The sequence below is a fragment of the Hemiscyllium ocellatum genome, chromosome 15 (genome assembly GCF_020745735.1).
Source record: "Hemiscyllium ocellatum isolate sHemOce1 chromosome 15, sHemOce1.pat.X.cur, whole genome shotgun sequence".
Lineage (NCBI taxonomy): Eukaryota > Metazoa > Chordata > Chondrichthyes > Orectolobiformes > Hemiscylliidae > Hemiscyllium > Hemiscyllium ocellatum.
Genome location: NC_083415.1, coordinates 68,408,142 through 68,435,862, shown reverse-complemented (window position 1 = coordinate 68,435,862; position 27,721 = coordinate 68,408,142). Strand labels below are relative to the sequence as shown.

The window sequence follows — 27,721 nt, the reverse complement described above, 5'->3', positions numbered from 1 at the left end:
GCACATGCAATCATTAAAGTCTAATATTTGAGAAGCACAGATATCCCTCGGAAAGCTGGAGGATATTATAAAGGTGGGGAGGGTGTGACCATGGAGGGATTTGCAGGCCAGGATGACAATTTATTAAGACATTGCTGTGAGCACTGATATGTGTCAGCCAGCACAGATAGGTGAAAGGGATATACAGCACCGGCATTGGAGAATTTGGCTGAATTGAATGCAACAGTGGATTGGAGTTTCGGAAATCAGGCAAGAGTTTATTGGAATAGACGTTCCAGAGGTAACAAAGAAATGAGTAGTAGGGGTTTGAGCAGTAAATGAATTGAGTGGGTGATGGTATGGGTGGAGGAGGAAATTGTGTCATTAGTGCTATGGACATACGGTCAGAGCTCATCTCCTGATTAAATGTGACATCGGTTGTGAGACTGGTTTAATCTCTCTGCCAGAGGAAGGGTTGGAGTGCGGAGCGGGGACTGAAAACAATGGCCTCTCGATGTTAGATTGGAAGGGGAAAGTGCAAATTCATTGCTGAATCTCAGAGAATCAATCTGAGAACTGAGTGATAGTGCACAAGCAGAGAGCTGGTGTTGAGGCTTAGCTGGGCTGCTTTGTTCAAAACCAAACATTGTTTTGGATGATGTCCAGGGGTAGAATATAGATACAAATGGGAGGGATCAACAGTGGACACATCTGGTTGAGCGGGTGGCAGGTGGGGCTGCAAGAGTAACAGTTTGCAAACAGGAGAGTAGGCCCTGCTGTTGGTTAATAATTGAGATGTGCTGGAAGAAGATGGTGTGGTCACATCAGAAACCACATACAGGTCAAGAAGGGCAGAGAGTGAAAGGTTAGCTTTTGTCACAGTCACTCACACGGGATAGATGTCATTTGTGACTTTGATAGGAGCTGTTTTGGAATAGGATGGGAGGTGATGAGGGGTTTGAGATGGATATCTCATTGTTGAGAAAGGTTTGGGGTTATAAGAAACAGGAAGAGGAGTAGGCCTTTCAGCCCCTTGAGCCTGCTCTGGCAGTCAATAGGATCCTGGCTGATCTGGCACTGCTCATGCCCACTTTTCTGCCCTTTCCCTGTAATCCTTAATTCCCTGACTGAAGAGTCTATCTGTCTGTTTCAGCCTGAAATATACAAAAGTACTCTACCCCCAAGGCTGTGTGTTAGGGGAGGCTTCAGTGATGGTAATGCCATTGAATGTTAAGGGGGGATGAATAGATTCTCTTCTTGGAGATGGTCACTTCTGACGTGAACATTACTGTTTACCGGACCGAGCCATATTGTCCTGATCTTGCTACGTTCAGTGCCTCCGGAGCAGTTCATGTTGCTGAACATTGTCCATACTGATGAAAGGGTGCTGCTTATCATCATTGAACTTGCGGTTTTTACCTGATCCACCATCTGTCAGGCCAATCAAAATAGATTAATAATCTAAGTACTGTAACACTTTGCGGCTCTCGGGTGAGCTATATGAAGCTGGTGATGACTGTGGAGGTAGGGCCTGACCTTACTCTGTCTCCCTTTTGTCTTTGCCCCAGGCTGGTACAGTGAATCGTGGTAGTGAGGTTATCGCTGGCGGGATGGTGGTGAATGATTGGTGTGCTTTCTGTGGACTTGACACGACCAGCACCGAGCTATCGGTTATTGAGAGTGTTTTTCGATTAAATGAAGCCCAGCCCAGTGCAATTGCAACAAGTATGAGAGATTCACTGATCGAAAGGTGAGTGCTGCTCTTGGAAAAACACTGACGCAAAAATGTAAATTAAATGAAAAGTTTGAATTAGGTTCTGAAAGAGAGAGATTATGTTTTAGCCAGGACATCTCGACTTTGCAATGTTCTCGGTGTGTGTTGTGGATGTTTTGGTATTTTATAGTATCCATGTTTTTGTTTAATGATGAGCTTACCATCCGTGTGCAGTCTGAGACACCGGGCCTGTTCATGTTGTCACACAGCAACCCGTCCCCGTGTCACACAGCAACCCGTCCCCGTGTCACACGGCAGCCCGTCCCCGTGTCACACGGCAGCCCGTCCCCGTGTCACACGGCAGCCCGTCCCCGTGGCGGTCCCTGTGTCACACGGCAGCCCGTCCCTGTGGGGGTCCCTGTGTCACACGGCAGCCCGTCCCCGTGGGGGTCCCTGTGATATGGTGTGGTGTGCCAGTATTTAATGTTCATCTCCAATTAGCCTGAAGGTTATGATGCATTCCACATTGAGCTAGAGTCACATGGAGGCCAAGAAGTAACAGGTCCCCCCTGGAAGGTATAACTGAACAACTTGCAGTTTGAGATTGGAGGAGGTTTCATTCCAAATTACCATGCTTGTTCAATTTGTCAACCTGGATTTGGACAGATGTCCAGTCCAGAGCCATAATACAGAGATGGGGTGGTGATGGCCTTAGTAGTATTTTGTCACTGAACTGTTAATCCAGAGACCCAGGTCATGTTCCGAGCACATGGGTTTGAAACCCCCACGGCAGATTGTGAAATTTGAAATCAATCAAAATCTGGAATTAAGTATCAAATGCTGAACTCGAATCCTTTGTCAATTGTTGGAAAAACCCATCTGGTTCACTCAAGTCCTTTAGAGAAAGAAATCTGTGCCATCCTTACCTGGTCTGACCTACAGGAATGTGGTTGACTCTTAACTGCTCTCTGGGTAATTTGGGATGGACAATAAGTGCTGGCCTAGCCAAAGATGCCCACATCCTGTGAATGACTAAAAATAAAAGACGCAGCAACTATAACTCCTGCCAGTGCTGAGAACAGCAATGTGCCATACTAACCCTACTGATGTCTTCCTGCCCCGGTCAGATTAAGCTTTGTAGAGATTTGCATCCTCACTGGGTCCAGCTCATCAGAAAATCCATATTTCTAACTGGACTATTTTTGTGGCTGGTTTCAGTTCTTAAACAACAAATTGGGCAAACTGTGTCTGACTAACTTGTGAGCTAAGAGGGTTGAAGAGGGTAATGCATTTGATGTGGTGAACATGGGCAGCTGGCAAAATGTCACATAGTGGTCTTGTTAGTAAAGTTAGAAGCCAAAGAGTAAAAAAAAGGATCAATCCAATGTTCTTGAAAGATCATTTTCATCAAAAATTAACTCTGTTTCTCTCCACAAATGCTTTCTGAGTGTTTCCACCTTTTGTTCTTGTTAGAATTCCAACATTCACAGTATATTGATTTCGTATTCTTTACAGTGAATCTTCTCTGTAGCCTGTTCAATACCTTGGTGTCTTTCCTAAAGTGTGGAGTTCAGAGCTGAACACTGGCCTAACCAGGGTTTGTAAAGCGCTGGACAGAAAAATAAAGGTCTGCAGATGCTGGAAAGCTGAAACAAAACAGAAATTCCTGGACAATCTCAGCTGGTCCAGCAGCATCCGTGGAGAGAAATCCGAGTTAACATTTCAGGTGCAGTGACCCTTCCTCCGAACTGGTTATGAAGAATGGTTGCTGGACCTGAGACAATAATTCTGTTTTATGTCCAGGGATGCTGTCAGACCTGCTGAGATTTTCGAGCAATTTCTGTTTTTGTTTCCGGGTTTGTAACGGTTTAAAATTATTTTTTTTTACTCTGGACCTCGTTACATCTGTTCCTGCCTCTTTCTGCTTATCTTTTCACTAATCAGCACACTGTCCTTATGCTTCTGTGTTCTCTTTAGATTTCTGCATCTCCTTTTCCCATTCCATTTTGCTCTTATTTTTGCCTGTTGACAAGGGCCCTGATAATTCCCTGTTCCCATTGTCTGGCGCTTGAGAAAAGCCAGCCTTCTGCAGCAACTGCTGTGATTAGTGGAAGGGATTGAGTTCTGTTCCCAATTGTTCCAAAGCAATAGTGCAGCAACACCCAATACCAGACTGAAACTGGCAGCATTACCAGTGGGAGCAGAGCAGACTGTATATCAGCAGCAGCTTCAGCACTGCTTTGCCATGCACCTCATTAGCAGTAAAGTGGTGAACATGCAGTTAAAGCAGAACAAGTCTCTATATGACTGCTACTGCCTTGCAGCCCTAGTAGATACAAAACACTGAAATATCTGAACAGGTTTTAAAAGTCCACTTGAGGATTGAGATAAAAAATGGAATCCCAGTGTGTGCTCATCTCCAGTGGTCCTGATGTCATCCCACAATCATTCTGTTCCAAGGTCGAACCGTGTCACACAATTTGCTGCCATACCTATGTTTCATTTATCAGCGAATCCATCTCCTTCTCCAGTTGCTGCATCAGCAATAACAATGTGCAGTAATAAAAAGGGAGGCTTTCATGTCTGTAGCACTATTCGCATACTTGGCACATTCCAAGGTGTTTTACAGATAATGAAGAATTTTTAAAGTGTAGTCACTGCTAACTCCCCAAACAGCAACAAAATAACTAGTATGGTAAATGGATATTTAGTGATGTTGGTCAGGAGACGAGAGGTTAATAAGATTTATTGTTATGAAGGAAAGACAAGACTAAATGCATTCTGCTGCTGTTAGGTGGGTGTTGAGAATGACAAATATATTTTGTCATTCAAGCAGAAAATGGGATTGAAGGGAAAGGCCACAGCTGATTGAGAAATGTGCAGCAATCTGTAACAGTAAATTTGATCAACAACATTGAATTAGAGCACTGGCAAGTGATTTTTTTTCATTTCTGAAAACCCTTTGTTAGCCTATATTCATGCTCCATAAACAACCAGCTTTCCCATTGGCTTGATTGGGGTCAGGATATTGTCACATATCTGTCACTAATTAAAGTGGCATTTTATTATCAAGAGATGGACAGGCAAGTTCAGCTTTACCTGTTTCCACTGCCCTACCTGCTATTTATGTAAATATTTGTTTCACAGTAGTTCATGAAAATCTGACCCAATAGTCCAAAGGTATTTGGGGACCAGTTCCCAAGTTACTAATTGCAAACAGTCTTTTACTGCAGCACTTAATTACTGCAGATAAGCCAGGGCAAAGATGACTGTCGGAGTGTCACGCTGTAGGAGCACTCTCTCTCTAAAGGGTTGAACTGAGGCCCTTCCAAGTGGATGGAAATCTCAGGTTTGGGGATTTATCACTGGCATCCAGGCCAATATTTATTCTTGAACCAACACCACTAACAGATTCTTCAAGGTTGTTGGAAAAGCAATGTGACTGCATAACAGACATCCAGAACTCCATGTCCATCCCCAATCATTGCTTCTGGCTTTTGGTCAGCTTTCTGCCTTTCTTGTAGTCATCCTGATGTCATTGATATTTCTGTTTCTGCTCTAAGTTAGAGTGTTGTACAGTAGTGTTGAAGAGTTCTTGACAATTTGCTATAGTTGACATTGCTACTATAGTATGTTGGCGAAAGGAGTGGACAGTGAGATCAGGGAAGGGCACCAGTTATTTATGTCCAGGCTGGAGGTCTGCCCCATTGGCAGCTGCTGTTACTCAGTCAGCACAGTCCGGTCCGGTCTATTTGTTGGTCATTATTTTGGAGAGGTGACTGGGACCTTGTCCACACACTGAAGACCATTGAGAACTTCCGTTGGGAAGGGCTGCCAAATTATTTTCCAATCAGACACTTAATTGGCCAGAGGCAGGTCTTTGAGGTTGTACCCCATGAGAGCTGCCAATCACACAAGCTGGCAGTTTCAGTGGGGAGCTGGTATAGATGTGTCTCACAGCCAGCCAAGGGTTCATATCGCAAGGGAGCCCAGATCCAGGGTTGGTATGTGTCAGGGTTAATGTGGTGAAGGGAGGGAGATAATGAAGACTGATAGTTTTGGATTAGTGCCAACACCCACCCACATATGAATGTTCCAGTACCTGATGCTCTAGTTGATTGCTTTGAGGCTGCTTTGTTTTCAGATCAGTATCACTGGTCCAGAGCTGCCTAATACCAATCTCTGTGAATGAGCTAACCTGCAGTTGTTGCCTGGGTAACCCTAATTCTCCTTCTCTCCCACAGTCTAACATAAAGGAACAGGCATGGATCAAACCTCAGGAGGGCAATGTGCTGCGCTGCTATTTCGACAGAACAGACACGAGACAGAGAGAGAGAGAGAGAGAGAGAGAGATCATCGTTTGCTCTGAACTGATTCGCCATTCTTACTGTAACTCCAATCAATTTGTAATCACCACACAGCCACAATAACCTATAAGTTGCCTTCTCATTGATTATTTAACCTTAAAGAACATCTGAATGTATAAGAAATGAGTTGGCGAGATTGTCAGTATGTTGATTAAACAAGTCACTGCTTATGAATAAATAAATCCTTGTTCTTTTAAGGACGTGCGTCATTCTACAGAATTGATGTGCAGTGATGACTCTATCAAATCACACAGAACATTTGTGACTTGAAGTGCTCTCCTGGAGAATGTGAGAATAGACAGCAGCTCTGGAGTGTCTGGATGCCACTAGCAGGAGGTATCAATAATATTCTCACCCAGGCATGTGAAAGCTGAAGTACACCACTGTCTCCTTCTGGAGATTAGTGTGAGCCATCTCCAGATTGCCAACTAATTTGTGCTGCATCTTGTTTATCCTGGTAACTGGTTGACCTGCTGTGTCTTCAGATGAGATGTAAAAACTTTATCAGCACAGCCTGAAAAGGAGGAGTATGTTGGATCCAATGACAGCATACTGGAAAGCTGACCCTTGGCCTAGACGTAGAGTCTTCCTGAGTGCTACACATTTCCAGGCAAGACACTGGGAAGGTCTAGGCCTAGGAGGAGGTATATGGCCCATCACTTCCATGCTGGCCCTCTATAGGGCAAACCAGCCAGTCACCCCCATCCCACCAAAGACACAAACCCTATAGCCCTTCCAGTACACCCCCAATTGCACACCTGCCCCAGTACACCCCCCCAGTGCACACCTGCCCCAGTACACCCCCCCAGTGCACACCTGCCCCAGTACACACCAGTTTCCTTTTGGAATCTGTTATCATCTCTACCTCCACCATGCTGGTGAGCAGAAAGTTTCAGATTGTTACCGTGCTTTGCATAAGAAAGTTTCAGATTGTTACCGTGCTTTGCATAAGAAAGTTCTTTCTTGTGGTTCCTACATTTCTTGCCCAAAATTTTAAATCTGCATTTTCTAGTCTGTGTACTATCAGCTAGTAGGAACAGCTTTTCTATATCTGCTTTATCTCAATCTATCGTTGTCGTTTACACCTCAGTCACATCTCCCCTGGGAGAGGGCAAAGGACAATAGGAGAAAGTGAGGACTGCAGATGCTGGAGAGTCAGCGCTGATAAAGTGTGGCGCTGGAAAAGCACAGCAGGTCAGGCAGCATCCAAGGAGGAGAATTGACATTTCATACATCAGGACTGGGGGCTGAGAAAGAAATGGGGGGTGGGGGGCTTAGAGCTGGTAGAAAGGTAGGTGGGATGGCAATGGGTGGGCGCAGGTAGGTGGTGATTGTGATAGGTTGGTGGGAGGTATGGAGCAGATTTGTAGGAAGGAAGATGGACAGGTAGGTCCGGTCAAGATGGTGATGTTGAGTCGGTGGGTTGGATATGGGATGGGGTGGTAGGAGGGGAGATTTGGAAACTGGTGAAGTCAGTGTTGAAGCCATGTGGTTGTAGGCTCTCAAGGTGGAAGATGAAACATTCCTCCACCAGTTGGTGGGTGTCCTTGTGGAGGCAGCCCAGAATGGACATGTCATGGGGAATGGGAGGTGGGATTGGTGGGTACATACGGGCCAGAGATGTTCCCTGAACCATTCTGCAAGTTTGTGCTCGGTCTGTCCGATGTAGAGGAGACCACATCAAGAGCATCAGATGCAGTAAATGAGGTTTGAGGGTATGAGGTAAATCTCTGCCAGATTTGGAATGATCCCTTGGGCCTTGGACAGAGGTGAAGGGGGAGCTGTGGGCACAGGTTTTGTACCTCTTGCTGCGGCATGGGAAGGTGCGGGGGGTGAAGACAGGGTTGGTGGGAAGCGTGGACCTAACAAGGGAGTTGCGGAGGGAACGGTCCCTATATAATACAGATAGGGGTGGGAGGGAAATATATTGGTGGGGTGGTCTGACTGTAGGTTGTGAAAATGGCAGATGATAATACGCTGGAATTGGAGGTTAGTGGGTGGAACTTGAGGACCAGAGGGACTCTGTGGTTGAGGGGTTAGATGCAGGAAGTGGAGGAGATGTAATTGAGGACATTGCTGATCGCAGGGGGAGGGGAAATTATAGTCTTTTGAAGTAGGAGGCCATCATCCTCTGCCATTTTCGACACCTACACTGTGACCCCACCACCAAAAATACATTTCCCGCCCCACCGCTATCTGCATTCCGTAGGCACTCTTCCCTCCGCAACTCCCTTGTTAGGTCCACGCTTCCCACCAACCCTGTCTTCACCCCCCGCACCTTCCCATGCTGCAGCAAGAGGTACAAAACCTGTGCCCACTGCTCCCCCTTCACCTCTGTCCAAGGCCCCAAGGGATCATTTCACATCCAGCAAAGGTTTACCTCATACCCTCGAACCTCATTTATTGCGTCTGTTGCTCTTGATGTGGTCACCTCTACAGCGGAGAGATAGAGTACAAACTCACGGAATGGTTCAGGGAACATCTCTGCTCTGTACACACCAACCGACCCCACCTTCCTGTGGCCATCTGTTTTAACTTTCCCCAAATAGTGTCCATCTTTGGCTGCCTATACAAGGCCACCCATCAACTGATGGAGGAACTTCTCATCTTCCACTTTAGGAGCCTACAACAACACGGCTTCAACATTGACTTCACCAGTTTCCAAATCGCAGATCCAACCTTCCAGTTCAGCACCACTCTCGACCTATATTACCTGTCCCTCTTCCTTCCCACCTATCCACTCCATCCTCCCCTCCAACCTATCACCATCTACCTCCCCAGACCAGAGGAAGGCTTATGCCCGAAACATCGACTCTCCTGCTCCTTGGGAGCTGCCTGACCTGCTGTGCTTTTCCAGCACCACACTTTAGCGACTCTGAGGACAACCCGAACTCTAACGTTGTAACTAAAATACTTCACCTCTGCAACATTCTGAAGAATCTCCTCTGCACTCTCAACTAAGCTCACATCTATCCTATACTGTGATCAGAGTTAAATTTAAAGCATTAGTTGTGAGCTGATTATAACTTGATGATGCAGATGGTTAAACCTGATTTGTTCCTCCCAGGTGCTTTGAGCTTGGACTGACCTGCTGATGGAAGCTTTGCTGTCCATGTGCTGTCGCAACACCGACTGTTATTACAGACGGAGCTCCAGAATCCAGTGTTGCTGAAGGGAACAATGATGTAATTCCAAGTCGGAACAGTCTATAACTTGAAGAGGAATATGTTGGTGTTAGAAACCCACCTGATGCTAGTATGGGCAACTCAGATTCTGGAGTTAAACCTGGTTGTTATTTCGTTAAGAAAGGTCTTTGTTGCTGTGGTCTTAGTTATTGATAGCCTTGTGTGAATATGTACAATGCACATTTAACAATGAAACAGGACCAAGGAGGATGGAAGTGACTAGCCATACTTACACTGTGGCTACAACAGCAGTGCAGAGGCTAAGAATACTGCAGTGGGTAACTCCCCTCCTAACACCTCCACTTCTACACAGCACAAGTCAGGAGTGTGATGGAATACTCCTCACTTGCCTTGGCTGGGTCCAATCCCAACAACATTTAAGAAACTTGACACCATCCAGAACAAAGCAGCCCGCTTCGTTGGCACCGCATCTACAAGCGTCCACTCCTCCAGCCCCCGATGCTCAGTAGCAGCAGTGTGTACCATCTACAAGATGCATTGCAGAAACTTATCAAAGATCCATAGGCAGCACCTTCCAAACCCACCCACAACCACTTCCATCAAGAAGGACAAGGGCAGCAGATATATGGGGACAACATGATCAGGTGCATGGATGGAGGGAATGGCTAAGATCTTTTTCCTAAATTTGAAGGTTTGTAGCTCAGGTTGAGGTTTAGGGTGGAGGTTTGCTCACTGAGATGGATATCAAACCTAAATCTTTCTCCTAGGGTAGGGGAGTCCAAAACTAGAGGGCGTAAATGAGAGGGGAAAGATCTAAAAAGGACTTGAGGCATAACTTTTTTATGCAGAGGGTGGTGCATAGATGGAATGAGCTGTCAGAGGAAGTGGTGGAGGCTGGTACAATTACAGCATTTACAAGGCATCTGAATGGATACATGAATAGGAAAGTAAAAAATGAGGTCTGCAGATGCTGGAGATCATAGCTGCAAATGTGTTGCTGGTCAAAGCACAGCAGGTTAGGCAGCATCTCAGGAATAGAGAATTCGACGTTTCGAGCATAAGCCCTTCATCAGGAATAAGAGAGAGAGAGAGAGCCAAGCAGGCTAAGATAAAGGGTAGGGAGGAGGGACTAGGGGGAGGGGCGATGGAGGTGGGATAGGTGGAAGGAGGTAAGAGTTTCTGTGCAGAGGAGATGACCTGGGGGGTGCAGTGAGAGAGGGACTCACTGAAATCCTTGTAGATGGAGGAAGAGAGCTTCTTCAAGGAAGGCATCCTTGTAAGAGGATTCGCAGTAGGTTTCTTCAAGGAAGGCAAGGTCTAGAGGGGTATAGGCTATATGCTGGCAAATGGGACTGGATTTACTTAAGAAATCTGGTCAGCATAGACAAGTTCTGTTTCTGTACTGTATGACTCTCTGACTCTATAACTTCCTCTCCAATCCACTCGCCATCCTGACTTGGAGATATATCACTGTTCCTTCAGAGTTGCTGGGTCAAATTCCTGGAATTCCCTCTATCCAATGACCCTGCATTGTGGGTCAAACTGCACCAGTTCAAGAAGGCAGCTCACCACCACCTTCTCAAGGGTAACTGGGGACAGTCAGTGAACAAATAAAGACAGTCATTTTCAGGCACTCGTATGCAACAAATGCCTCCTGCCATTAATTAACCTAATGATCTGAATGGTGTCCAGACCTTGCTGCAGTTGGTCTACGCTAGTATCTGAGGAGTGGCCAATTCTGTGAATCTTCTTCCAGTAGGGTGTTTTATTTGATGCTGCAATGTAATGTTATCTCCAGTAACATAAACTGGATCTGAATGTTGTGGTATTGAAACATCCAACAGACATTTATGACAACTACGTACGTGCATTAATATTAAGCTCATAAGTTATAACTGAGTCACATGCTTTCAATTGCATCTTATGCTTGAAGTGGCCCTAAGGTAAGACAGAGTATGAGATCTTTCTGCCCTCGGGTCACGTGTCCATTCAGCTATCACATCATCACTGGGTCTTTTAAAGTTGTCCTGACCATGACGTTTTTTGTATTCATGTATGGGATGAGGCATCGCTGGTTAGGCTGGGAATTTATTGCCCATCCCTAACTGAGGTTAAGAGTTAACCACATTGCTGTGGGTCTGGAGTCACATGTAGGCCAGACCAGATAAGGATGGCAGTTTCCTTTCCTAAAGGGCATTATTGAATTAGATTTTTTTTTGCAACAATCACCAATGGATTCATGGTTATCATTAGACACTTAATTACAGATATTTATTGAATTCAAATACTGCCATCTGCTGTGGCAGACTCAAGACGGGTCCCCAGAAGATGAGCTGGGTCTCTGGATTAATAGCTCAGTGATAATGCCATAAAGTCATTGCCTTCCCATGTATGTATACACAACTAAATGGGGTGAGGGGTTCACGTAGGGGAAATTTTAAAAACCTGAATTAAAGGAGGATGTAAAAGTACAGAACTCAGGAGAGGCTATTACAATCTCCAACACAAACACGGTGTTTGGAAAGGGTCAGGAATCAAATTTCAAACACGCTGGATAAACAAATGACAAGAGACGAGGAGAAGAGGACAATTAATACAGGACTGATGGTGTTATATTTGAATGAACACAGTGTAAGGAATAACATAAATGAGTTTGTGTTGCAGGTAGAAATTGGCAGGTATGACATGATGGGCATCACGGAGAAGTGGCTGCTAGGGGATCAGGTTTGGGAGCTAAATACTCTAGGATATACATCCTATCGAAAAGATAGGCAGATTGGCAGAGGGAGTGGGGCTGCCTTATTAGTAAGAAATAAAAACAAATCAATAATAACAAACAAAGTAGAGTCAAAGTAGAATCTGTGTGGGTAGAATTGAGGAATTGCAAAGGTAAAATTATGTACAGGCCTCCAACAGGAGCTGGGGTGCGAGATATACCAGGAGATAGAAAAGATGTGTAGGAAAGGCAGGGTTACAGTGATCGTGAAGGACTTCACTGTACAGCTGGACTGGAAAATCAGGTTGGTAGTGGATCACACGGATAGGAATTTGTGGGATGTCTAGGGGACAGCTTTTTGGAGCAGCTTGTGGTGGAGCCCACTGGGAAACAGGCAATACTGGATTTAGTGTTGTGCAATGAGACAGACTTGACAAGGGAACTTAAGGTAAAGGAACGTGAGGAGGCAGTGATCATGCATTGGTTGAATTTTCTCTGCAATTTGAGAGGGAGAAGATAGAATCAGGAGTAACGGTATTACAGCTGAATAAAGGCAACTACAGGGGGAGGAGCTGGGTAGAATTGACAGGGAGAGGAGCTTAGCAGGAAAGACAGTGGAACAGCAATGGCAGGAGTTTCTGGGAGAAACTTCGGAGAGACAGCAGAGAGTCATCCCGAGGAAAAGGAAGCATGGTACAGGGAGGATGAGGCAACCATGGCTGACTAGGGAAGTCAGGGACAGCATAAAAGCAAATAAAAAGCATATAATATGGTGAAGGGCAGTGAGAAACCAGAGGATTGGGAAGCTTACAAAAACTGACAGAGGGCATCAAAAAAAAGGAGAAATTTAAATAATAGGGTAAGCTAGACAGTAATATAAAGAAATACTGTAAGAGTTTCTTTAGATATATAAAGGGCAATAGAGAGGCAAAAAGTGGACATTAGTCCACTGGAAAATGTCACTTGAGAGATAGTAGTGGGAAACGCTGAGGAACTGAATAATTTCTTCACGTACATCTTCATGGTGAAAGACACGAGTAATATCCCCAAAATTCAAGAGAGCAAGAGGGCAGGGTTGAGTATGGTGGCTTTCACCAAGGAGAAGGTGATGGAAAAATTGAGTGACCTGAAGGTGGATAAATAACCTGGGCCAGGTGCACTACACCCCAGAGTGCTATGGGAGATTGCTGAAGAGATGGTAGAGCCATTAGAGGCGATCTTTCAGTAATTGTTAGAATCAGGGAACATCTCCGGGACACTCGCACCAATCAACCCCACTGTCCTGTGGCCCAACATTTCAACTCCCTCTCCCACTCTACCGAGGACATGGAGGTCCTGGGCCTCCGTCATCGCCGCTCCCTCACCACCCAACGCCTGGAGGAAGAACACCTCATCTTTCGCCTCGGAGCACTTCAACTCCATGGCATCAATGTGGATTTCAATAGTTTCCTCATTTCCCCTTCCCCACCTCACCCCAGCTCCAACCTTCCAGCTCAGCACCGCTCTCGTGATCTGTCCTACCTGCCTATCTTCCTTTCCACCTATCCACTCCACCATCCTCTCTGACCTACCACCTCCATCCCCACCCCCACTCACCTATTGTACTCTATGCTACTTTCTCCCCACCCCCCTCTCATTTCTCTCTCCGCTCTGCAGACGCCCTGCCTCTATTCCTGATGAAGGGCTTTTGCCCGAAATGTCAATTTTCCTGCTCCTCGGATGCTGCCTGACCTGCTGTGCTTTTCCAGCACCACTCTAATCCAGACTCTGGTTTCCAGCATTTGCAGTCCTTGTTTTTACCTTGAATCAGAAAGGGTCACAAAGGGTTGGAAAATCATTAATGTAACACCCCTGTTTAAAAAGAGAGAACAGCAAAAGATGGAAAATGACAGACCAATTAGCCTAACTTTGGTCGTGGGTAAGATTTCGGAGTCCATGGTGAAAGATGAGATATCTGAATACTTGGAAGTGTATGGTACAATAGGGCAAAGTCAGCAAGGGGAGATCATGCCTGACAAATCTGTCAGAATTCTTTGAGGAAGTAATGAGCAGTTTAGACCAAGGAGAACCAATGGATGTTATCTACCTGGACTTCAAAAAGATGTTTGACAAGGTGCTGTACAGGAGGTTCCTGAGGAAGATAAGGGCCCATGGTGTTAGAGACAAGGTACTAGCATGGATTGAAGCTTGGCACCAGGGACCCAGGTTTGATTCCAGCCTCGGGTGACTGTGTGGAGTTTGCACATTTTCCTCGCGTCTGCACGGGTTTCCTCCAGGTGCTCCGGTTTCCTCCCACAATCCAATGCTGTGAAGGTCAGGTGAATTGGCCATGTTAAATTGCCCATAGTGTTAGGTGCATTAGTCAGAAGGAAATGGGTCTGGGTGGGTTACTCTTCGGAGGGTCGGTGTGGACTGGTTGGGCCAAAGGGCCTGTTTCCACACTGTACGAAATCTAAAATAACTCCAGCCTATGCATCCTGCTGAATTTGAGTTCCAACTAAAAAAGATCACTGTGTACTGACCTTCTGGACCCTCAAGATCATGTAAATCTATGTCCATATTGAATGCAAGAGTAGGGAAGGGGGTGTTTCTGTTATACAAGGCCTGGTGAGCCTGTATCTGGGGTTACTGTTTGCAGTGTTAGTCTTCTTACTGATGGAAGGATGTAAAGATATTGGAAGCAGTTTAGAGCAAAGATTTGTTGCAGCTCATTTTTATAAAGGCTGTATTTATGGACAAAACAACTGTTCGATGGAGAAATATGCACTGATGCAGAAGCACAGTGCCTTAGCGCAGATCCTCTCTGGAAACAAGGTGGTAGCATCCAAAATATCAAGTCCTGAATACTCTACAGCACATCTTCAACTGCTGGGCATAATGTATCAAGAAGCAGTTTGTAATCTTGCCAGGAAAAGCTATGAGCTCACTCTGACAACGGAAGAATTGGCAGATTATATTCCTGCGTGGTAGGCAGGAAAGAATCGGGGAAGGAAACATTGTGTTTTTAATGAATGCCTGGAGCAGACAGACCTGTTTGTATCTGTATACTTCAATTCAGGAAATGCTTGAGTCTCTGAAAGGCCAGTGTGGAGCAATACCTGTGGGGTGACAGTGTAGAGCAATACCTGTGGAGTGACAGTGTAGAGCAATACCCGTGGGGTGACAGTATAGAGCAATACCTGTGGGGTGACAGTATAGAGCAATACCTGTGGGGTGACAGTGTCGAGCAATACCTGTGGAGTGACAGTGTAGAGCAATACCCGTGGAGTGACAGTGTGGAGCAATACCTGTGGGGTGACAGTGTAGAGCAATACCTGTGGAGTGACAGTGTAGAGCAATACCCGTGGAGTGACAGTGTGGAGCAATACCCGTGGGGTGACAGTGTAGAGCAATACCTGTGGGGTGACAGTGTAGAGCAATACCTGTGGAGTGACAGTGTGGAGCAATACCCGTGGGGTGACAGTGTAGAGCAATACCCGTGGAGTGACAGTGTAGAGCAATACCCGTGGAGTGACAGTGTGGAGCAATACCTGTGGGGTGACAGTGTAGAGCAATACCTGTGGGGTGACAGTGTAGAGCAATACCTGTGGGGTGACAGTGTGGAGCAATACCTGTGGAGTGACAGTGTAGAGCAATACCTGTGGGGTGACAGTGTAGAGCAATACCTGTGGAGTGACAGTGTAGAGCAATACCCGTGGAGTGACAGTGTGGAGCAATACCTGTGGAGTGACAGTGTAGAGCAATACCTGTGGAGTGACAGTGTAGAGCAATACCTGTGGAGTGACAGTGTGGAGCAATACCTGTGGGGTGACAGTGTGGAGCAATACCTGTGGAGTGACAGTGTAGAGCAATACCCGTGGGGTGACAGTGTAGAGCAATACCTGTGGAGTGACAGTGTAGAGCAATACCTGTGGGGTGACAGTGTAGAGCAATACCTGTGGAGTGACAGTGTGGAGCAATACCTGTGGAGTGACAGTGTAGAGCAATACCTGTGGAGTGACAGTGTAGAGCAATACCTGTGGAGTGACAGTTGGGTTGTCAGTGCCTTGAGCTGCACAATTGGACCTTGGTGTCATTTATAACATTTCACTGGCAGAGGGAACTCTCTGTTGGGCTTCACAAACTTGGTGTTTGGAGGAATACACTAATAGGAGCTCAATAGGAGCAGAAAGAAAATTAACCAGCTCCTCTGCTTACTAATACAGGAGGAGTAAAAAATAGAATAATTCAATTTATCTCACTCCACCCATAGCAAGTCCATTAAGCTGCTCTTCCAGCTGCTTGTCTTGTCTGAATTGTCTACCAATGCCATTTTCTTAAACTATCCCTAGACCTAGAGACCTCTTTAATTTCTTCAAATCTATCAATTATTGTTTTGACGTGAGATCAATGACAGAGAGACCCCACAACCCCCTGAAGAAAAGATTTAATTTTAATCTCAGAGAAAGGGATTGATGACAGAGATGAAGAGGAATTTCCTCCCAGAGGTGAGTGAATCCACGGCCTTGTTTACCACAGAAGGCTGTCGAGGCTGGGTAAGTCAGAATGTTCAAAGCTGAGAGGGACCGATTTTTAAATGGCAAGGGAATGGGGGTTCGTGGGAAAAAGGCAGGAAAGTTGAGAATAATCAGAGAAGTCATGACTTCATTGAATGGCAGAACAGACCTGATGGGCTGAATGGTCTACTTCTGCTGCTATGTTTCATGGTCTTAGGGATGCCATACATTGTCTCAGTTTGAATTGAAATCATTGCTCATTATTCTAAACATGTCCAGATTCAATCTCCTGAATCTCCTCCTAGAACAATCTGCTATTGCAGGACTGAGCCTGGTAAACCTTTATTGCATTCCCTCTGTGTAGATATATCCTTCCTTAGGGAAGGAGACCAAAGTTACAGACATGAAGACAACTCACCATCATCTTCTCAAGGGTAGGAGAGGATGGGCAGTAAACGCTGGCCCACCCACTGACACTCACATCCCATTTATGAAATGTTAAAAATATGTTCCAGATGAAGTCTCAACAACTCCTTCAAGACACTGTTACCCTGTTACTCAAATCCTCTTACAATTAAGGCTAATACAATGTGATTTCATAGTTGTTTGTTCTACCCTTGTGTTACACTTTCTGTGAGATATAAACACTGGGGTTCCTCGAAGTATCTTTTATTGAATACCAACATTTCCTTCTGATTGAGGCAGGTCATCAGTTTGTTCTGATTTGTCTCTCCCTTCTGCTTTACTTGCTCATGTCCAATCTGCAGGAACCATTCCAGAATCTATAGGGCTTTGAAAAATGGTCAGTACAGCCACAATTATTTCCGCAGCTGCCTCTTTTACTACTCTGGGACATATCAAGGGCAAAAGGGAGGCAGAAGTGGACATTGGGCTGCGGGAAAATAATGCTGGAGAGATAGGAGTGAGGAATAAGGAAATGGCTGAGGAACTGAACTTTGCATCAGTCTTCATGGTGGATGATACGAGTAATATCCCAAAAGTTCAAGACAGTGAGGGGGCAGAGCTGAGTATGTTGGCCATCACCAGGAGAAGGTGCTAGAAAAACTGCATGGCCTGAAGGTGGTTAAATAACCTGGATCAGATGAACTACACTCCTGAGTTCTAAGGGAGACAGCTGAAGTGATAGTGGAGGAGTTAGTGGTGATCTTTCATGAATCACTAGAATCAAGGAGTGTCCCAGAGGACAGGAAAATCACTAATGTGACACCCCTGTTTAAAAAGGGAGTAAGGCAAAAGATGGAAAGTTACAGATCAATTAGCCTAATGTCCGTCATGGATAAGATCCTGGAATCCATTGTGAAGGATGAGATTTCTGAATAAATGGAAGTGCACGGTAAAATAGGGTAAAGTCAGCATGGTTTCATCAAGGGGAGGACATTCCAGACAAACCCTGTTAGAATTCTTTGAGGAAGTAACGAACAAACCAGATCGAGGAGAGCCAGTGGATGTGATCGACCTGGACATCTACCTGGACATGGTGCTGCACAGGAGGTTACTGGATAGGATAAGGACCCATGGTGTCAGAGGCAAGGTATTAGCATGGAGAGAAGCTTGACTGTCTGGCAGAAAACGGAGGGTGGGGATGAAAGGGTCCTTCTCAAGACGGCAGCTGGTGACAAGTGGTGTTCCTCAAGGATCAACTTTTGGGACAATTTTTCATTTTATACATAAACAATCTAGATGAAGAAACAAAAGGTATTCTGGCTAAGTTTGCAAATGATACAAAGACAGGGACAGGTAGCACTGAGGAGGTGGGGAGGGTGCAGAGAAGGATTTGGACAGGTTAGGAGAGAGGGCAAAGAGGTGGCAGATGGAGTACAATGTGGGAAAGTGTGAGGTCATGCACTTTGGTCGGAAGAGTAGAGGCATGGACTGTTTTCTAAATGGGGAGAAAATTCAGAAATCTGAAGTGCAAAGAGACTTGAGAGTTCTAGTCCAGGATTCTCACAAAGTAAACTTGAAGGTTGAGACGGTAGTTAAGAAGGAGGAAGTAAGGAAGCAAAGAAGGTGTCCGGTCTCCCTGATGTAGAGGAGACCACACCGGGTGCAACAGATGCAGTAGATGACATTGGTAGAGGTACAGGTAAATTTCTGACGGATGTGGAAGGATCCCTTGGGGCCTTGGACGGAGGTGAGGGGAGTGGTGTGGGCGCAGGTTTTGCACTTCCTGTGGTGGTAGGGAAAGGTGCCAGGAGTGGGCTGTGGGCTGGTGGGGATGTGAACCTGATGAGGGAGTCGTGGAAGGAATGGTCTTCTTAGAACGCTGATAGGGATGGGGAGGGAAATATATCTCTGGTGGTGGGGTCCATTTGGAGGTGGTGGAAGTGGCAGAGTATGATGCGTTCCACCTGGATACCCCACACTGGCCTGTTACCCGCCCTTGATCTCTTCATTTCAAACTGCCACCGTGACATCGACCACCACAACATGCCCAACTGCTTAACCCACTCCAACCTCTCACCCTCACAACGCACAACCCTCCACTCCAACCCCAACCTCCATCAAACCCACAGACAAGGTGGGGGGTTGCAGGGGTAGTTTGGTGCACTGACCTCTACACCGCTGAAGCCAGGCACCAACTCACAGACACCACCTCCTACTGCCCCCTCGACCATGACCTCACCTCCCATTACCAAACTGTCATCTCCCAGACCATCCACAAATTCATCACCTCAGGGGATCTTCCATCCACAGCTTCCAAGCTCATTGTCCATGAACCCCATACACCCGATTCTACCTCCTACCGAAGATACACAAATCTGACTGCCCCAGTCGACCCATTGTCTCAGCCTGTACTTGACACCATCCTGTTCCTCTTAGTCCAGGAACTCCCCACCTACGTTCAGGACACCACCCATGCCCTTCATCTCCTCAAAGATTTTCATTTCCCTGGCCCCCAACGCCTCAGCTTCACCATGGACATCCAATCCCTGTACACATCCATCCGCCACAACAAAGGTCTCCTAGCCCTCCATTTCTTCCTCTCATGTCGTCCCAATCACTGACACCTTCATCTACCTAGCTGAACTAGTCCTCATGTCAAGATTAGAGTGGTGCTGGAAAAGCACAGCAGATCAGGCAGCATCCAAGGAGCAGGAAAATCGACGTTTCAGGCAAAAGACCTTCATCAGGAATTTCTAATGAAGGGCTTTTGCCCGAAACATCGATTGTCCTGCTCCTCGGATGCTGCCTGACCTGCTGTGCTTTTCCAGCACCACTCTAACTTTGACTCTGATCTCTAGCATCTGCAGTCCCCATTATCACCTATTGAACAGATCCTCACCCTCAACAACTTCTTCCAATCCTCACACTCCCTCAAAACCAAAGGAGTAACTGTAGGCACCTGAATGGGACCCAGCTATGCCTTTCCACTCTGCAGGCACCCTGCCTCTATTCCTGATGAAGGGCTTTTGCCTGAAACGTTGGTTTTCCTGCTCCTCGGATGCTGCCTGACCTGCTGTGCTTTTCCAGCACCACTCTAATCTAGACTCTGGTTTCCAGCATCTGCAGTCCTCATTTTTACCCAGCTATGTCTGTGTTTGTCAGATATGTGGAATAGTCTATCTTCTGCAGCTACACCGGCACCACACCCCAGCTGTTCCTCCGCTCCATTGATGACTGTATCGGTGCCATCTTATGCTCCAACGAGGAGGTTGAACAGTTCATCAACTTTACCAATACCTTCCATCCCGATATCAAATTCACCTCGACCATCTCATCAACCTCCCTCCCCTTCCTGGATTTCTCCATCACCGTCTCTGGCGGCCGACTAACCACAGATAGAAACAACAAACCCACCGACTCCCACAGCTACCTGGACTACACCGCCTTCCACCCTGCCCCCTGTAAAAACACCATTCCTTATTCACAATTCTCCACCCTCTGCCTCACCAGTTCCCAGGACGGACTAATTCCACATCAGAAAGTCTCAAAAGGCTTCTTTCTTCCTTGATCACAACTTCCCTTCCCACGTGGGTGATGATGCCCTCCAGCGCACTTCCTCCACTTCACCCACCACCGCCCTTGAACCCCACCCCTCCCGACGCAACAAAGACAGAACCCCCCCCCCCAGTCCTCATCTCCACCCCACCAACCTCTGCGTACAATGCATCATCCTCCGCCACTTCAGCCACCTCCAAACAGACCCCACCACCAGAGATATACTTCTGTCCCCATCCCTATCAGCGTTCCAGAGAGACCATTCCATCCACAACTCCCTCGTCAGGTCCATGCCTCCCACACCAGCCCATACCTCACTCCTGGCACCTTTCCCTGTCACCGCAGGAAGTACAAAACCTGTGCCCACACCATTCCCCCCACCTCCATCCAAAGCCCAAGGGATCCTTCCATATCCATCAGAAATTTACCTGTACCTCTCCCAATGTCATCTACCGCATCCGTTGCACCCGGTGTGGTCTCCTCTACATCAGGGAGACAGGATGCCTTCTTGCGGATTGTTTCAGAGAACATCTCTGGGACACCCGCACCCACCCACCCCACTGCCCCGTGGCTGAACCCTTCAACTCTCCCTCCCGTTCCATCAAGGACATGCAGGACTGTTACCACCCGATGCCTGGAGGAAGAACAGCTCATATTCCACCTTGGGACCCTCCAACCACATGGAATCAATGTGGTTTTCACCAGCTTCCTCATTTCCCCTCCCCCCACATTATCCCAGTCCCAAGCCTCCAACTCTGCACCACCCTCTGGACCTATCCATCACTCCCCCCCCCCCCTCCCCCGCCCAACCTATCACCTTCTCCCTCACCTTCATCCATCTATCACTTTCTCAGCTACCATCCCCCCAACCACCACCACCACAACCACCCCCTCCCCCCCCCACCCCATGTATCTCTCAGCCCCAGCTCACAAGCCTCATTCCTGATGAAGGGCTTATGCCTGAAACGTTGATTCTCCTGCTCCCTGGATGCTGCCTGACCTTCTGTGCTTTTCCAGCACCACACTCTCGATGCAGTAGTTAGAAAGGAAAATGCAATAATGGCATTTATTTTGAGAGGACATGAATATAAAAGCAGGGATGTATATCTGAGACTCTATAAGGCTGTGGTCTAACCATGTTTGGAGTACAGTGCGTGGTTTTAAGCCCCATGTCTCAGGAAGGATGTACTGGCCCTGGAGTGCGTTCAGAGGAGGTTCACGAGAATGGTCCCAGGACTGAAAAGCTAAATATATGAGGAATGTTCAAGAACTCTGGGTCTATATTTGATGGAGTTTAGAAGGATGAGTGGGGCATCTAACTGAAACTTACAAGATACTGAATGGTCTGGGCAGAGTGGATGTTGGGAAGATGTTTCCATTAACAGGAGAGACCAGGACCCGAGGGCACAGCCTTAGAGCAAAGGGAAGACCCTTCAGAATGGAGATAAGGAGAAACTTCTTCAGCCAGAGAGTGGGGAATCTGTGGAATTCATTGCCACAGAAGGCTGTGGAGGCCAGGTCATTGAGTATATTTAAGACGGAGATAGATAGATTCTCGAGTATCGAGGGGGCCAAGGGTTATAGGGTAGAAAACAGGAGAATGAGGTTGACAAACGTATCAGCCAGGATTGAATGGCAGAGCAAACCCGATGAGCCTAATTTCTGGTCTTATGTAGATTACCATGTTCAGGGAATTTCCCAGCTTTCAAATTCATTGTACTAATAATTACTAATTGTTACCAGTAATAATTTCTTTAGGTTTCTCATTCTCGTTAGTGCCTTGGTTCTCCAGTATTCTGTATATTCCTCTGTAATTCTGTCATCTCGTTAGTCCCCTTCATAAATTCTCCGGCCTTTCTCAATAATGGGCCCGTTTGTCTTTGTTTTAATGTTGTTAATATCCAAATGACTGATGGCCCGTCCACGATAAATATAGCCTGCCTTTCCAGCACCTACTCCCGACCAATTTTAATCCCAGCCATTACCTCCACCCTTGCCACTTGTGATGTTAATTTTGTCAGTAACCCTGTCCTGAGTAAATACTGATCATACGATCTCATTGAATGCTCCAGCCTTGTCCTATCCCCTTTGTGTATATCACCCTTTTGTCCATGATATGACCCAACCTGTTTAATATTTACTCATCAGTTGAAGATTTTTGGGTTTCCTTTTACATAGAAACATAAAAACACAGCAGCAGGAGTAGGCCATTTCGCTGCTTGAGTCTCCTGCACAATTCAATAGGATCATGACTGATCATCCAGCTCAGTAATCAGTTTCTGCTTTTCCCCTCTGACCTTTGACCCTTTAGCCCTGAAGGCTATATTACATTATACACCAGCAATGGAAGCTTGCCTGCCTGGTAGAGACCAGAGTACATGCAGAAATGGGTCTTTGATGATTGGCAGCATATGGCGAGGGACTGTGCTCAGGCCTCAACATTTCACACTTTATGTTAAGGAAAGGATCGAAAGTACGGCAGCTAAATGTGTAAATGACACCAAGTTTAGTAGGAGAGTATGTTGTGAAGAGAATGTAAGGAGGATACAGAAGGCTATCGATAGGTAAGGAAGTTTCCGAATCTTTGAGTATAATGTGGCAGTAAGAATAAAAAGCAGATTGTGATTTAAGTGGAGAATGGGTGCAGACACATTGAACATAGAACAATACAGCACAGAACAGGCCCTTCGGCCCTCAATGTTGTGCCAACCTGTGAATTAATCTAAGCCCATCCCCTACACTATCCCGTCATCATCCAAGTGCTTATCCAAGGATTGTTTAAATCTCCCTAATGTGGCTGAGTTAACTACATTGGCAGATAGGGCATTCCACACCCTTTCCACTCTCTGAGTAATGAACTTGCGTCTGACAACTGTCTTAAATCTATCACCCCTCAATTTGTAGTTATGCCCCCTTGTGCAAGCTGACATCATCCTAGGAAAAAGACTCTCACTGTCTCCCCTATCTAATCCTCTGATCATCTTGTATGTCTCTATCAAATCCCCTTTTAGCTTCTTCTTGCCAATCAGAACAGGCCCAAGTCTCTCAGCCTTTCCTCATAAGACCTTCCCTCCAGACCAGGCAACTTCCTGGTAAATCTCCTCTGCACCTTTTCCAATGCTTCCACATCCTCCCTGAAATATGGCGACCAGAACTGTACACAATATTCCAAATGTGGCCGCACTAGGGTTTTGTATAGTTGCAACACGGCATCACGGCTCCAGAATGCAATCCCTCTACTAATGAAACCTAACACACATCTGAGTGTTTTACAACATGGGTCAGTATTCAGGTACAGCAAGTTATTAAGAATGCTAACAGGATGTTAATTTTTGTTAAGAGTGAAATTGAACATTAAAGTAAAGGATGTTTTGTTTCAGTTATACAGGGCATTGGTGAGACCACATTGTAAATACTGTGAGCAGTCTTGGCCTCCTTATTGAAGAAAATGTATAAATGTGTTGGATGTGGTTCAGAGGAGGTTTACTGGATTGATTCCTAGAGTGAGTGGGCTGTCTGATGAGGAAAAGTTGGACAGACTGGACATTGTTTCCCCAGAGTTTCAAAAGATCTAGGAAATTAAGCAGGAAATTTAAAAAGGAGGTCCTCGAGGGTAGTAATATCTGGCTTACTCCTGGTGCTACAGGTTACTGAGGGTAGTAATAGGAGGATAGAGCAGATGAATGTGTGGCTGAGGAGCTGGTGCAGGGTTCACATTTTTGGATCATTGGAATGTCTTCTGGGGTAGAAGTGACCTGTACAAGAAGGAGGGATTGCACCAAGAAGGGGACTCATATTGGAAGAGAATTTGCAAGAACTGCTCGGGAGAATTTAAGGAGTGGGGTGGGTGTGGGTGTGGGTGTGGGGAACCAGGGAGATAGTGAGGAAAGAGGTCAGTCTGAGACTATTACTGAGAAGGTGGTGCTGGCTATCTTAAAATGCACAAAGGTGGATAAATCCCCAGGACCTGATCAGATATACCCTACAACTCTGTGGAAAGCTAGGGAAGTGATTGCTGGGGCTCTTACTGAGATATTTGGATCATCAATAATGAGGTGCCAGAAGACTGGAGGTTGGTTAACGTGGTGCCACTGTTTAAAAAGAGCGGTAAAGACAAGCCAGGGAACTACAGACCGGTGAGCCTGACGTCGGTGGTGAGCAAGTTGTTGGAGGGAATCCTGAGGGACAGGATGCACATGTATTTGGAAAGGCAAGGACTGATTAGGGATAGTCAACATGACTTTGTGCATGGGAAATCATGTCTCACAAACTTGATTGAGTTTTTTTGAAGAAGTAACAAAGAGGACTGATGAGGGCAGAGTGGTGGATGTGAGCCATACGGACTTCACTAAGATATTTGACAAGGTTCCTCATGGGAGACTGGTTAGCAAGGTAAGATCACATGGAATATAGGGAGAACTAGCCATTTGGATACAGAACTGGTTCGAAGATAGAAGACAAAGAGTGGTGGTGGCCACTCAGACTGGAGGCCTGTGACCAGTGGTGTACCACAAGGATCGGAGCTAGGTCCACTACTTTTCACCATTTACATAAATGATTTGGATATGAGCATAAGAGGTACAGTTAGTAAGTTTGCAGATGACACCAAAATTGGAGACCGAAGAGTGTGTTGCTGGAAAAGCACAGCCGGTCAGACAGCATCCGAGGAGCAGGAGAATTGACATTTTGGGTATAAGCTTTTCATCAGGAATGTGTCTGTTAAAAAGCTTATACTTGAAACGTCGATTCTCCTGCTCCTTGGATGCTGCCTGACCAGCTGCGCTTTTCCAGCAACACACTTCAACGCTGATCTCCAGCATCTGCAGTCCTCACTTTCTCCTACCAACATTGGGGCTGTAGTAGACAGTAAAGAAGGTTGCCTCACAGTACACCCGGATCTTGACCAGATGGGCCAATGGGCTGAGAAGTGGCAGATGGAGTTTAATTCAGATAAATGCGAGGTGCTGCATTTTGGAAAGGCAAATCTTAGCAGGACTTATACACTTAATGGTAAGGTCCTAGGGAATGTTGCTGAACATAGAGACCTTGGAGTGCAGGTTCATAGCTCCTTGAAAGTGGAGTCGCAGGTAGATAGGATAGTGAAGAAGGCGTTTGGTATGCTTTCCTTTATTGGTCAGAGTATTGAGTACAGGAGTTGGGAGGTCATGTTGTGGCTGTACAGGACATTAGTTAGACCACTTTTGGAATATTGTGTGCAATTCTGATTTCCCTCCTGTAGGAAGAATGTTGTGAAACTTGAAAGGATTCAGAAAAATTTAAAAGGACGTTGCCAGGGTTGTAGGATTTGAGCTACAGGGAGAGGCTGAACAGGCTGGGGCTGTTTTCCCTGGAGGTTGAGGGGGTGACCTTATAGAGGTTTATAAAATCATGAGAGACATGGATAGGGTAAATAGGCAAAGTCTTTTCCTGGGGTTGGGGAGTCCAGAACTAGAGGGCATAGGTTTAGGGTGAGAGGGGAAAGATATAAAAGAGACCTAAGGGGCAACTTTTTCACGCAGAGGATGGTGTGTGTATGGAATGAGCTGCCAGAGGATGTGGTGGAGGCTGGTACAATTACAGCATTTAAAAGGCATCTGGATGGATAAATGAGTAGGAAGGGTTTGGAGGGATATGGATCAAGTGCTGGCAAATGGGACTAGATTAGGTTGGGATATCTGGTTGACATGGATGAGTTGGACCGAAAGTTTCTATGCTACACATCTCTGACTCTATGAGTGAGGGGAGACTGGATTGAAGTGTCTAGGATCCTGAATTGTCTAGACACGGTAGATGTGGGAAGGAGGTTTCCTCTTGGGGAGTCAGTCCAGATCTGGGGTGGGGGATTGCTGTTTTAAAATTAAGTCACATTTTAGGAGAGAGATAAGGAGAATGTTTCTCTGAAGGACATGCAGCTTGGGAACTCTCTGCCTCAGAAGGTGGCAGAGGCGGAGTCACTGAATACCGTTAAGACAGGGAGACAAATCCATGTGAGGTGGCGGGAGGCGGGTCAAAGGGCATTTGAAGAAAATGGGATGTGGAATCCAAAACATAAATAATCAGCTATGATCTTATTGAATGATGGAATATGTTTGAATTAGTGGCAGAGACCGAGGGATTTTCATTGAGTAGGTGCCTGGTCTTGAGCTGTCCTCTGATGAACCTGAAGCAGTTCCCCCTTGACCAGCTGAGGGGACATGGAAGCGATCTGCTCCTGAGGCTAACCTGGATGGAGGGGACAGTCTCCGAGCTGCTGGGGGTGTCAGTGAAAATGTTGTCACCATCTGCTCAGAGAGAGAGGTGGAACTGCCCTCTTCCTGGCAGATGTTCCATGGCTGCTGCGAGAGGAGAGGGAATTAATTGTGAGAAATGGACAACAGATTAAAAATGAGTTAGCACTGGTGGTATGGGGAGAGCAGTGTAACATAGCACAAGAACACTGACTTGGTTGGGGTTTCCCTTTCCCTGTCTGACTGATCATGCTTAGCTCCATCTAGATTGAGTACTTTCCCCTCTGAGGGAGTGAGGAGTCTGTTCCTCCTCCTCCTCCTCCTCCTCCTCCTCCTCCCGCCGTCTTGGTCTGGATTTGGGCCAATGGCAAAGGGAGAGATTGTGTATTGAGGAAGGTGGATGTAAGAGCAGTCAGGAGAAGGAGAGAGTTGATGGCTGAGTGAAGTTATCACTGGACTGTTAATCCAGAGATCCAGGGACCTGGGTTCACATCCCAGCATGGCAGATGGTGGAATTCAGTAAATATCTGGAATTAAGATACAAATGATGATCATAAGGTTGTTGCCAATTGTCAGAGAAATCCATCTGGTTCACTAATGTCCTTCAGGGAGGGAAAGTGCTACCATAACAGGTCTGGGCTACATGTGACTCCAGACACACAGCAACTTGATTAACTCCGAAATGCCATCTGTGTTGGTGCTCTCATCCTGTAAATGAATGGATGATAAAGAAAAAACAGGCTCCCACACACTGACTCTCACAGGGATACAAACCCACACATACTTACTATCACTGGGCTTTAACCCCACACACACTGACTCTCACTGGGGTACAGGTCTAACATATACTCACCCTGATTCGGGTACAGCTCACACACACACTGACTCTCACTGGGGTACAGGTCTAACATATACTCACCCTGATTCGGGTACAGCTCTCACACACACTGACTCTTACTGGGGTGCAGTCCCACCCACACACACTGACACTCACTGGGGTACACTCTCACACACACTGATTCTCACTGGGGAACAGTCCCACACACACTGACTCTCACTGGGGTACAGTCCCACACACACTGAATCTCACTGGGGTACAATCCTACGCACACTCTG

General features: G+C 46.4%; 1 protein-coding gene and 1 long non-coding RNA gene across 2 annotated transcripts in view; both read left to right on the top strand.

The window, feature by feature from the left end:
- The window catches only part of eif6 (eukaryotic translation initiation factor 6), an 81,553-nt gene extending 75,296 nt beyond the window's left edge, over positions 1-6,257 (top strand). Inside the window, exons 5-6 of the mRNA XM_060836601.1 lie at positions 1,548-1,729; positions 5,938-6,257. Coding sequence (XP_060692584.1) covers positions 1,548-1,729; positions 5,938-5,947 — 192 coding nt within the window. The 3' untranslated portion in view covers positions 5,948-6,257. The remainder of the gene's footprint in view (positions 1-1,547; positions 1,730-5,937) is intronic.
- A 50-nt stretch (positions 6,258-6,307) lies between these two features.
- On the top strand, positions 6,308-9,364 carry LOC132823040 (uncharacterized). The gene is made up of 2 exons (XR_009645488.1): positions 6,308-6,396; positions 9,128-9,364. It is a non-coding gene; the product is annotated as an uncharacterized LOC132823040 (long non-coding RNA).
- Positions 9,365-27,721: the final 18,357 nt, after the last annotated feature.